Source organism: Vombatus ursinus, unplaced genomic scaffold, assembly GCF_900497805.2.
Source record: "Vombatus ursinus unplaced genomic scaffold, bare-nosed wombat genome assembly UNPS02014863.1, whole genome shotgun sequence".
NCBI lineage: Eukaryota > Metazoa > Chordata > Mammalia > Diprotodontia > Vombatidae > Vombatus > Vombatus ursinus.
The window spans coordinates 11,590,843-11,604,085 of record NW_020954641.1 but is presented as its reverse complement, the minus strand read 5'-3'; the positions used below and the strand labels follow the sequence as shown (position 1 = coordinate 11,604,085).

Below are 13,243 nucleotides of genomic sequence, written 5' to 3'. Positions count from 1 at the left end.
CACTAGTCCCTGGAAACACTGAAGAACAAAATGTTATAAAACCTCCAAATTTTAAAAGTGCTACATACAAAGATAGAGGATTATTAGAAGCTAGGTAGCACAGTATAGTGAGCAAAGGACTTGGAGTTAAAAAGTCCCAAGTTCAAATAGTGCCCAGACACTCCCTAGTTGTGTACCCTAGGCAAGTCACTGGGCTTCTCTATGCCTCAGTTTCCTTATTTGTAAAATGAGGATAATAATAGCACCTCCATGATAGGGTTGTTGTGAGAATCATATGTGTTAAGAAATGTAAAGTGCTTTGTAAACCTTTTTTTTTTCTTTGTAAACCTGAAAGCACTGTTTAGATAGCTTATAAGTTTATATTTTCCTGTACCAGGTTTTCTTAAAAAGAAAGCAACCGCTATAACAAAGAAGTTTTTTCTTATGTCTGACCTACATCTCTTTGGCTGTACACCTCTCTTTTGGCCCTTCTGTGGCCCAGTCGTGGTTCTCTACAAATAAAAATAATAATAATGATAATAACAGCTAACGTTTATCTGTACTTACTATGTTCCAGGCACTGTGCTAAGTGCTTTACAATTATCATCTCATTTGATCCTCACAACAACTCTAGGAAGAAGGTGATGTTATTGTCCCCATTTTACAGATGAGGAAACTGAGGCAGATAGTGGTAAGTGCCTTGTCCAGGATTACACAGCTACTGTTTGTCCCGATAGTCCACATGGGTTTACTATTTCCAAGAACCTGCAGACACCTCTATTTTCCACCTTGACACATCTCCTGCTCTCATTTCTTCATCTTAGCCCGTATGTAAAATACCAACTTTGCTTTAAACCTTAAGCAATATCTTTCTTGGCAATGTAGGGGCTGATAGCACGAATCTGGAAGTCATCACTTACTTCCCTAGTGGATCTCTGTAAACTGAAAATCTGTACATTAATTATAGAGAAAGTGACAGTTGGGAGTCATAAAAAACTCATCCCTGGAAGTGGAGTGTTCTGCCCCTGAATTGTGGGGATGCCAACTGGCAGACATGTTTGTATATGGAAACCAGACCATCTCTCAGTGCTCATCTCCAAACCTGACATATGTATTCTACACATATGGAAAACAGTTGCTTGGGCAGACAACACAGAAGAACTCGGAAGGTGTCTGCAGTCTACTTGACAAGTAGAGACACTTGCAAAATCACTCTGAGAAGCATGAAATAAACGGTTGAGAGATGATGATAAAGAGTCAGGCTAGAGGAGACTCCCTTGACAAAGGCTGTCATGTGATTCTTTCGATACTGGGCCACTGCAACTGATCTAGTCAAGGATGCTACCTCCTCTTCTGTAGAAGGCCAAGTAGTACTCTCAAGGACCTGGAACATGACCCCCAGGTGATGAGGGAAGAAGTGAATAATGACCCTCCCCCTCAAAAAAAAAAAGAAGTAAAACAACTGACCTGGTTTGTACACCTGCTGTGGAATTTAAAGTACAGCCTTTGGAGAGCACTTGACAAAAAGCCCTGAATCTATTTTCACGGGGCCTTAAGTGTAAAAGATTCCTGATATACATTCTGTCTTCCCCATTATGAGTCCATGGAGATGAAGGACTGGGTTATTTTTCACCTTTGTATTGCCAGCACCTTGCATAGTACCTGGCACCCAGTGAGTATTTAATAAATGTCGAACAAATGCATGGAGATAGATACAAGTACAACTCCTCCTCCCTCTCCATCCCCTGCCCCCAGTACCCTGAGTTTTCAATGACCTCCTCATACCCACAACAGAAAAGGACATACGTCAGGAGAACAAATAATTTGAACATCACTTACAGGTTCTTCACATCGGTGATGCCTCGGAAAGCCTTCCTTGGGATTCCCTGAATCTGGTTCTCGCTCAGATCTCTAAACAAGGGAAGAGAAGCATCCCGTGAATCACCAAGACCCTTGCTTTATCTGCATCACATTAAGATAACAAAACCCATGGCGTCTTTAGCCACAGTCAAACGTGCTTTCCAGATTGTTTAGTCTCTGGCTCGGTGACCCAACACCCACATTGTTCGGTAAGTTACAGCATTTGTTGGAACGGTTACCGGGCAGAGAGCATAGCTTTGCTTTCCCTGGTTGCACAGTGTGGGTGGTCCCCCACCTCCAGGCCATGAGCTGCTGAACTATTTGTTATACCAGGCACCCAATTCCATGTTTATTCCACCTCCCAGTGCGGGCCCCTTGCTGCCTTGTCAGTCTTTAGCACTCCTCATCCCCGCCTCCCATGTCTTTTACTAATCTCACCACTTTTCCTTTGTCACTTGGAACCAGAACACAGCAGCTGCCAAAGACAATCGACCTGCTGGATAGTCTTAGTTTCTGGTGGCTGCTGGTGAAGGACCACCTTGATACAGGCAACCCCATGACAGTTACTGTGCAGCCAAGGGTGGGGTAGGGGAAACGTGGGGATTGTCAAGTAACAGAGCAAAGATGCTAAAAAAAATATCGAGATGCCTCCCCCAGACACGTTCCCTCTCCCCCTTCCCATCCCCCACTCCTGACTTTCTCATTGACAAGAATGATGAATTCAAATAGCATTTCAGCAAACCTGCCCCAAGTAGAGGTTGCAGTGGCAGCTGAGCTAGTGCTAAACACGACTAACAGCGTTTCTGTTTAGGCGGATAACGGATAGCCAGTCTAGCAGTTTGACTTCTACCAAATGCAGAGTGGCCTAGGACTATTACCCTCCATCTACGAGCATGCCCATGAGGTCTTAGTTGCCTTTTCTAAGAATAACACAAAAATTTTCTGAAAGAATCAAGCCTGTGGAATTATTTTAATTCAGTTCGATTGAATTCAGGAAGCACCCACCAAATGCCTACTATGTAGCTGGCATTATGTTAGGCGTGGAGAATACAAAGATAAATGTGAAATCAGTTACTGCCCTCAGGGAGCTTCCATTCTCCTGGGGTGGGGAGTGGGTAGACACAACGTGTATGTACCTGAGTAATTACAAAATATATTTTAAATAAGTTGAAAAGTAATTGGGGATATTGGTGGGAACTGAATACAAATAGGAAACATTTTTAATCAATAGCACTGTCATATATGGAATCAAATTTGGAGCTAGAGAAGCCCTTAAAGATTATCTGGTCCAGCCCTCTCATTTTAAAAAAGAAGAAACCAAGGCCCAGAGAGGTGTATTGCTCTGCATAAGTCCACACAGTTAATTAGTATCTGAAGTTGCATTCCAACCTCAGGACTCTTGACTCTAGGTCCAATGCTCTATCCACTACACCATACTACCTCTCCTAAGAACTGCTTCAGATTTCAGTGGAGAGTTGAAAAGACTCAATAATCATAGTAAGATCTTATACTTGTACAATGTTCTACATTTTCTAAAGTGATTTTGTGTTACCTCATTTTGATCCTTGGACAGGACAGATGTTATTATTCCAGTTAATTTGTTTTACTAGTTTTAAGAGGAATTCCGGACTTGTGACCTCTGAGTTTTTTGGTGTGGAGAACTCTTGGTATGGAAATCCCTCTGCTGATGCAGATTGGTACTATGTCTCAAACTCATAGTTTCAAAGAGTTGGCAGAGGCACTGAGGGTTTAATTGACTTACCCATGGTCACCTAACAATTATAAATGTCAGAGGCAGGGCTTAAACCCAAGTCTTCCTGACTCTCAGATCAGCCCTCTAGCCACAATGCCATGTTGTTTCTCATGCCTTTTTTCCCAATGAGGATCCCGAGGATTAAGTGACTTGCCAACAAACCTGGGACTAGAATCTAAAACTTCTTCTTTAGACTCTTCTAATTTTTCCCTTTTATCACCCAGGACAGACCTATCGGATTTACATGTAAATTCCATAAAGAAGGTGACCTTGCCATACATTTGTGCCATATCCTAACCACAACAGCTTCTTCAATAAAGACAGGTTACTGAAGCATCTGAGTGAAAATCTACTCTGAGAAAGGAGGATGTAAACATAGTCACCTCTGAACTCCCAATTAAAATTCACTGATTTTTGAAAGATGTCTATGAAAAAGGCAAAACTCTATCCAGATATGCCTTCAAGGGGTTCCTGCCACTCAAATGACAGTGATCAATCTTCACTGAAAACTTGTTATTTTTACTCTTTTAAATAACAATAGTAACCCAAAAAGTCATGGAAGAAAAAGAAGGTGGGTTGAAAAATAAAAAAACAAACAAACAAATGACTTTCTTTCTCCCATACCTAGATAGGTGCTGAGATGCTTCAGATGTCTAAATCATTCTCAGTGATGCTCACTGGAACCACTTTTAGATATGTTCATTTGTGCCAGGCACTGCTCACACTGGGGATTCGGTTTTGTTTTTTGGGTGATAGTCATAGGTCATTGTGACTTCTAGGGTGCAATGATAGGAGGTTCACCATCTTAAATTCATTTTCCTTTTTTCCTGCATCTGTTTAAGTCAATTTGGACTTACAATGAGTTCTACCCCAGCCTCCCCCAGGCCAGCTTGATTCAATGAGTAGGGCTCCAGCCTGGAGTTGGCCCCTAAACAAAAACCCACGATGACACTGGGGTCAGAAAGTGTCACTGAGAGCACTCCACTGTTTTCCATCAGGCCTAAGGAGAAAGGGGGACTGAGTTCTTGTCATCAAACTAATTCAATTTATCCCAGTCATTCAGTCTACACCCAGGGCTCCCAGCAGCCACAATTGTTTTCCTTCAGGCACTCACAGAGGGACTGCACTGTTGGGAGACAAGCCTCTTTTCAGCCCCAATCAAACAGAAGCTGACCTCCCTAGCCAACCTGATAAACAACACCCCCCACAGCCTCCCATATTTGTTCTTGCTGTCTCCTCCACTATGAAGAGGGTCTTGAGGCACCCAAATGGCTAAAAGATCATTAAATTGGTGAAAGAGAACAGGAGATATCAGGGCAGGTTATGGGGGATACTTCAGAATAAACACTTGGACCCTCAATCTGGGGCAGGCAATGAAGGAAAAGCTGCCATCTGCCATTGTGGGGCCAGGAATACCATGGAGCAGAAGTCATTTGGGCTAAGTAGCTCTGGAAGAAGGGCTAAGCTGTAGAAATGAGGGAGAGTTGGGGTGGTACTGCTCGGGCAAAGAAGAGTTGACCTTATACAATGGCTGAAATCAAGATGCTGACACAAGTAGAATTCTGAGCTTCACTAAGAAGTCAGGACCCAACAAAGTACACACTGGGTTTTTGCTAAATATTTTCTTGTGGAAGATCACCTTTGGAATCAAATCCCCCTAGTTGAGCAAGATGCCTAGCCCTATTCATAACTAATGAGCCTAATTTACACGACTACAGCCCAGCATCACTTTCCCAAAGTCCAACCAAACAGGAAATTGTAGGAAATTCATCTGTTCCCTATGACAATCTGCTTGTAAATTTTATTAATTTTATTTTCCATTGAGCTATTTTTTCTCTGGATAACAATACCGCTGCCATCAATCTGCAGGGCTGTCTATTGATTTCATAAATACCTCTACTGGTGTGACAAACTGACAGCTGTAACAGGGTTACTGATATGGTGGGGAAGAAAGTTCAGGGCTACAGGCTTCATTTTCTGTCCCTTCATAATTACAGCAGGGCCTTTGTGAGGGCCACTAATAGCATGTTTATCTCAGCTTGATTCCAAAACACTGAGCTGTTGAGGAGCACCAGCCTTGAGAAAGACCATGGCAGCTACTTTTAACTGATGCTTAAATAAAAATAACAAATTCTATCCATTTTGCCCAGGAGACTATTTCTAGACAATTGCTTGCTAAGTTTTTTAGTGGCTCACCCTTCATGGCAAGGGTGTTTCATGGAGAGAGAAGCAGAAAAACTCTGAGAGTGCCCCAGAAACAGGATTTTTTCTGCCAAAATGAAGAAACATGTGAACTTACTACCTGTGTGACCCTAGGCAAGTCACTTAACCTCTGTGGGTCTCAATTTCCTTACATGTAAAATGGAAGTGGTTGGATCAGATGACCTCCAAGGTTCATTTCAACTCTATGATTCTAGGAGCCTAACAGTCTTTTCTAAGGGAATCATGAATTACAAGGGGCACTCTTTGCAGGTTACTAAAAGGAGAGAGCTAGGAAATGGGCTTATGGAAAGTAGGGGAAAGGATTCAGTACATTTTAAAAATGATTAAAGTCCTGGAAGAATCGAGAACTGCATTAGCTAGAGAGCATTCTTTAGCTTCCGGAAAATGATTAACCGGCTGATTATTCTATCCAAAAATACAAGACCAGGGAGAACTTATTAAGCAGACAGTAAGTCAAATCAGAGTTGGCAAGAACCAATATATCCCCCATCTGCCCCCCCTCTTTTTAATTTACTAAAATGCTTTGGACACAGATTAACTTTCTTCACAAATTTATTATTGCTTCATCTGCCTTGAAACGGGAACTGTAGACACTTTGATAAATGGATTGAAAGGTTGTCTAGTTTGAGTGTAGCTGCTGTAAAGTGCTTCCCGCAGCCGTCCCCATAATATTAGTCCTCAATTGTCCTCAGTGCATTAGTAAAAGAATTCCCACCCCCGGGTGCCTACCTGTCTCCCATCTCTTTCCCTGTACCATCTCTATCCCCTTTCCCCTTATTTCCCCCCTTGTTAACCCATACACTAATCTAAATATCTTTCCTCCTTTTTGTCTGGGAATAGGAGGACACTTCCAGAATCACAGGATTGAAAACTGGTAGGAACTATAGAGAGCACATGTTCCAAAGCTTTCATTTTACAGATGGGGAAACTGAGGTCCCAGTAAATTAAAAAGCTGTAGATCCGGTGCTCTTTACACTGTGTTGTCACACTTGCCGACGTCATTCTCTCTGTGCCCAGAAATCCTATCCAAGTAACATGGCAACTTGTGTAGTAGGCAGAACAGATGAAGCTCTGGAGCTAGGAGGGACTGTGGGGGTCATTTAAACCAAACCTTTCAATTTACAGTGGTAGAAACTGAGGTCTGAAGGCTTTACATGATGTGTCCAAGCTCTCACAGATAGTAAGAAACAAAACCAGGATAGGAAGCCAGGTCTTCTGACTCCAGTTTCAGCATTATTGCCACTGTAGCATTTCTCCCCCTTGTTGAGCTACCTCTTTTATAGGGTCTCTTCCTTTTCTCTCTAGACTTATACAGCATAGCCTGAAGCTGGGGCCTCTCTGGTCCTTACAACTCCTATTCAAGAAGGAGAATGTGGGGTTTTGTTTTAACAAGTACTCTAAATTTTGGGAAATCGTGGGGCTAAGTTGGTAGTTCTCCAACTTCTAAAGACAATTCTCACAGTCACATCAAAACTATGGATCTCTGTGGACAGGAAGACTCATTTCAACCTTGAACTCTCCCATTTCTGATATGTAGAGTACAGATGGGAGGGGATATGTTGTGAGAAAAAAACTACTTCCTTCCTTATTCAAGTCCCTGAGAAAGGAGAGGGACTAGATTCTCTTCTGGGGGGCAGGGAAGGTAAGGAGGAGAAGGGTATTGTGTTTGTTCTACAGACTTTCTTCTATTTAGCAAGGTTTACCTACAAAAGTTCCTTCAATACTTGGAACTTAATATTGAAAATAGGAATTTCCTCATTCTTTGCAGTTGTATCCCCAGGGCCTAGCACAGTGCCTTACATATAGTAGTTACTTAAGAAATGCTTGTTGACTGAGTGATATCCGCAAGTAATTGGGGAAGGAGAAAGATGTTCATCTGTTTATCTCTTTTAGCCATGTCTATTTTTATTTTTGCCTTGTCTGAGATCATGATGGACATTTCTGTTTTTTTTTAACTTATCCTGTCATAATAGAATCTATTCTAGCCTTTCATTTTAACTTTGTATGAATCTTTATGTTTCCAATGTATTTCTTATAAACAACATAATGTTTGATTCTATTTTCTAATTCATTCTGCCACCTTCCTCCATTTTATGGGCCAGTTCATCCCATCGACTTTCATGGTTATGATTATCAGGGGTGCTAGTTTGTGTATGTACATGTGCATGTATGTGTTTTCTGGAAGGAGAATGGAGAAGGGGGGAGAGATTTAGATTTTACAGTTCTTGTATTGAACAATACACATACATGCTGCTAATTCTTTCCATTAAATCTGAGGGAAAGAGATCTTGGGGAAAAAAATCTCCCTTTGTTTATCTTCTTTACAGAACCATACAGTTAAAGGATGCTATTGTTAGAAGAACTTTAGGGATAAGATTTAATTTTTATTTCTGGTTTCCTTGGGGAAATGGATGAAACCTGGGCTGGAAGAGTCTGACAGAAGATTGTACTAGATGTGTGTGCAGACAGGAGAACTTTGGGGACAACAGCTCTGCTTTAGCAAGAATCTTTAGACTGAGCAGAATAATCCTGAGAGCTACAGCAGCCAGGATACAGGCACTAGTGATTGCAAAGAAGGCATGACGATCTGAGGAGACGAGGGGAACTGAATATGGCATTTATGCATAAAAGAAGGGATTGTCCATGCTCTTCTTCTGTCTCCACTGCACTCTCATACCCACCCTCACCCCACCAATGCACACAACCTTATGTGTCTGCAACTCAATAGAAACAATGGAAAACTTGAGAGGAGTAAATTTAGTTCATCATCCTCCATCCAAAAGGATACTATAATTTAGAAATACTGAACTTTTTTAAAATATGGAATGACTTCTACAACTTGAGGGGGCAGCAACAGATTTATTTACCTTCCAAACGCCTTTTGGCTTGGTCTAAAATTAATCTGTGTTCACTAAAAATATGTATACCAATTAACAGCAAGGAGATGAGCTCACCAGTATAGTGGGTATAATGGCAAGTGATTTGGAGACTTAAATTTTCTGATTATAACAGTAATAATAGCTAAAATGTATATAGTGCTTTAAGGTTTGCAAAGTGCTTTATATATGTTAACTTGCTGGGTCCACACAACAACCTTGTGAAGCACAAAAACTGCTATTATTATTCCCATTTTATAGATGAGGAAATTGAAGTTGAGAAAGATTAAATGACTTGCCCAGGCTCACCCAATTAGTAAGTGCAATTTGAGGCTGGATATGGACTCAGGTCTTCATGACTCCAAGTCAGGAGTGGCATGACTGGGTATTTACAGACCATGTATTAGCTTAAGTATAGAACAGTCCTAATTCTTCTCTAAGACTCATGGTGAGGAGAAGCAGGCTACTACTTTGTCAATAAATTAAATCCCTGATCTAGGACAAAAGGCAGGTACAGATCGAGCTGAGGAAATACTTCCTCAAAGTATTTCCGTCCTGGGAGCTGAGTTAGGAAGTAGGTAGAGACACCACTCTTAAAAGACTTAGGAATCAATCCATTTATAAAGGCTTCTGGGAACTGTCCCCTCCAAACAGGTGTATGTTATTAAGCCTTTTGAAAATTTACTGAAGAAGAGAATAAACCAGAGAGGGGGATGATGATGTTCAAGCGTTTGGCTTCACTGGCCTTTTGGCTTTACTTGGGGGGGGTAGTCATTAGAGATCTGGGTGGGTGACCACTATGATGCAGAGAAGGAAAAAGAATTAAAGGAATATGAGTTTCCTAGGGTCACTTATTAAATTGGTAGCTGAGCAGACATTAAGAACTAGGAGCCCTAGATTCTCTGGCTTTGGATCCCATGATCATGGATTTACAGGATTTAGACTTGGGAGGAAAGGAAGGAAAGGAGAGAGGGAGGGAGGGAGGAAAGAAGAGAGGAGAAGAAGGAAGGAGGAAAAAAAGGAAGGAGGAAGGGAAAGAGGAAGAGAAAAGGGAAGAAGCGAAGAATAGAAGAAGGAAAGAAGGAAGGGTAATACTCTATTCTTCCACAGGTAGATAGCTATGTGAAGGTCTCAAACCCCCCCACCCCCAAAAAGGCAATAAATCTGATGTATATCACTACTTGTTTCAAGAAGAAAATTAAAAAAATGCCCTGCTCACCTTTGTCTTAAACGGCATGAGGGACTTCCAGGAGAGAAATGGTTCCTCAGGAGGTTTACAATGTGAACTTCACTGAGAATTTATCCTAATAAGTAAATCTCTCCTACTGGCAATTTATCTTAATAAGCAAGATCACATCTTTGCCATTGGGTCACTGTCAAAGCTGAATGAGGCCAGAGCACATGTTTCAGTGACAAAGCCCCCATTTCTCCTGCTGCATTTCTATTATGGGGCTTCTTTTGTCCAAGGGAGAATACAGCAGAACTCCCAAAATGATTCACAAAGAAGCCTACAAATCTCGGGGAGCCAGAGAATCAAAGTATTGACCAGGAAGCAAGAAACAATCATTTCCCAATGCACCAAAGCTTACTTTCTGAATATTCTTTTGCTGAGGGAACAGCAGGAGTTTCCATCTCTAGCTGCTTCAGTGACATTAAAAAGTTATTAAATGAAAGAAAGATGTCAACAAAAGCAATGCTTTCTTTCTCTTTCTTTATTTTCCCCCTTGTTTTGTCTTCTCAGGCAAAATCATTAGAAAGGTCCAAGCCTTCCCATCCAGGTGTCTAATGAGCTGCTGAGCAGAGATCCTTAGCAATGTCAGACTTGTGTGACTAATTAATTACATGACTAGTTTAAGCACATAACAATTCATATACAATTACAAATATGCATATACTAGCATCCATATTTATATTCCCCAAAGTGATACCTGTAGTCTGATGTTTTGTTTTATTTGGGCCTAGAACCACTGTGATCTTATCAGTGTAAGGAGTTGTGGGACTTTCCTTCAGAGGTGCAGAACTGCTGCCTGAGGCACCAAGACAGTAACTGCCTTGCCATTGGTCACACCATTGGTATATGTCAGCAGAAGAACTTGAACCAGTTCTTTCAGCCTCTGAGGTCAGCCTTTATCTCTAGTTATCATCATAATTTCTATTTCAACAACCAGAAACCATTATGTCATTCTGTATCCAAAGCCTGGTTAGCAATTACAATTAGGCTGGGAGAGACATAGTCACAACTTTTGACTTTTTTCTAGTAGTTCATCCATCCACCCATCCATCCTTCTTTCCTTCCTTCCCATTCTTTATTATTACAGAAAAAGAATTGATAAATAGAAGTTTATGTAAAATAATTTCATATATATATATACACACTTATATATGTAGCCATCTCTAGGGTGGAGGGAAAGAAAAAAAAATAAGAAATTTATATGATAAATTTGTTATATATTTAAAAGGAATAGCAAATTGTACATAATAGATTTGCATTTCCTGTGCAACCATATTTTTAAATATATTGTTATGGAAATGCTTGCTTGATTCCGTAAATTAAAAATAAAATAAATAAATGTTTAAAAAAAAAAAAGGTGAAGTCCCAAAGCTGACCTACATGCTTTGGGCTGGGGGGGAGGGGATGGGGGGGAGGGCAGGGCGTGGTTATACTTTCTCTCTCCCTGAAAATAGCTAGACAGCTTATTAGATATCAGAATATCATCAATATTAAATTAATTTTTTTAAAAAAATCTTAAGATAACTAATCTGACTTTGTGGCAACAACTTGTACCTGGTTAAGCAAGGGTCCCCTGAATTTCTGCATCAAGTCTAGGCTAGGGCTAGGTGTTATATTTGTTTTACCTTTTTCCAATATCTATCAGTTGCCTGAGGATGCCTGACACTCAAGAAAGCAGACAACAACATGGACGTAAATGGAATGGATGCCACTTTTACACCAGAGAAGCTCAAACCCCTGGAGACCAGATGTGAAAGACATAAAACAAATGTAGTTACCAGGGCTGGGTATGTATAGTCCTAATTTATCTCTAAGACTTGGGGAGAGGAGAAGCAGGCTACAACTCTGTCAGCAAATGAAGGACTATTCTGGAGTCCCTGCTCTAGGACAAAAGGCAGGTGTGGACTGGGCTGAGCAATTTGTGGAAGTATTTACATCCTAGGATTTGAGTTGGGAAGTAGGTAGAGATGCCTCTCTTAAAAGATGTTCAGGAATAGAGCAACTGATGAAGATTTCTGGGAACTATCCCCTTCAAACAGGCATGTGATAGTATGCCTTTTTCAAAATTTGCTGAAAGGGAGAATAAACCTGAGAGAATAAGAGAAGGAGGACATATTCAAGCATTGGCTTCACTAGCCTTTTGGCTTGTGCTTTCTCACAGCTTTACTGGGTGTGTGGGTGAGGCGGGGCATCAGAGATCTGGGTGGGTGACTACTCTGATACAGAGAAGGAGGAAGAGGCTACGGAAGGTGAGTTTCCTAGGGTCACTTATTATATTGGTGGTAGAACTGACATTAGAACCCAGAGCCCTAGACTCTCTGACTTTGGATCTCATGAGCCCAGGTTTATTAGGTTTAGAAAGAGTCTAGTCTGACACTCTTGTTTTTACAGATGAGCAAACTGCGTCCCAGAGAGAGGAATAAGTTGCTTAAGGTCACACACAACCAGCATTTAGACTGAGATCCTGATTCCAAAACTCAGCCTGGGTCTGGGATAATGGGTGCTATGAATTATAACTGCATTCCAGATGCCCCACAGGAGTACCCTGTACGGTCCTTCGTCCCCAGTCAAGAGAAATAAAATTTTGGTTTCATAGATGACCTAATGGGTTCTAAATATGGAATTTGTTACGGTTTTGGCAAGAGGAAAAAGAAGTATGAATCTAATACAGCATACAGGAAAGCCAGAACTCATGTAATTCCAGTCATTTAAGCATCTCTCCCAGCAATGAAAATCAAACTCTTTGTCTCCAATCACAGAATCGGCTTTTCCAAACCACGAAACTGGGGCTGGCAGGGTTAACCAAGGATGCTATTACAAATACTATCCTCATTCATTTAATTATCATATGCAATTCAAACTAACAGCTCTTTGTGTTCATGAAATAGCATTATAATTGACTGATCATCTCTGACAAATGGTACCAGTGCAGATTTTTTTCAGTCTGCTCACTAATCCCTGGGATTATCACAGTTTAGCATTAGGACAGTTATATTACAGGGGCTTTGGAATTCCTCATTAGCCTCATTGCTCTAGTTTTGGCCCAGCTGACTATATGCCCGAGTGAAGTAAGACCTTTCTGGACCAACAGATGCCTGGCCTTGTTTGTCTGCATTTCAGTAAGAGACTAGTCTAGCCTTACACATAGTAGGCAGTAAATAAATGTTTGTTAATCCGTTGACTCATCTACTGAGCATGCTTGGAGGCCTTTGTTACAGTTGTGATTTTTGTTACCCGGAACAATTTCCAAATAGGAAAGTCTAATGGTAAGAGTCTGGGTGAAACCAGACACCCGATCTGATCTTTATGCATCATCTGGCC

General features: G+C 41.1%; 1 protein-coding gene across 1 annotated transcript in view; it reads right to left on the bottom strand.

The window, feature by feature from the left end:
* SLIT3 (slit guidance ligand 3) overlaps positions 1-13,243 on the bottom strand; it is a 722,516-nt gene that overhangs the window by 231,421 nt on the left and 477,852 nt on the right. The window contains exon 5 of the mRNA XM_027841688.1: positions 1,819-1,890. Within this exon, the coding sequence (XP_027697489.1) occupies positions 1,819-1,890 (72 nt within the window). The remainder of the gene's footprint in view (positions 1-1,818; positions 1,891-13,243) is intronic.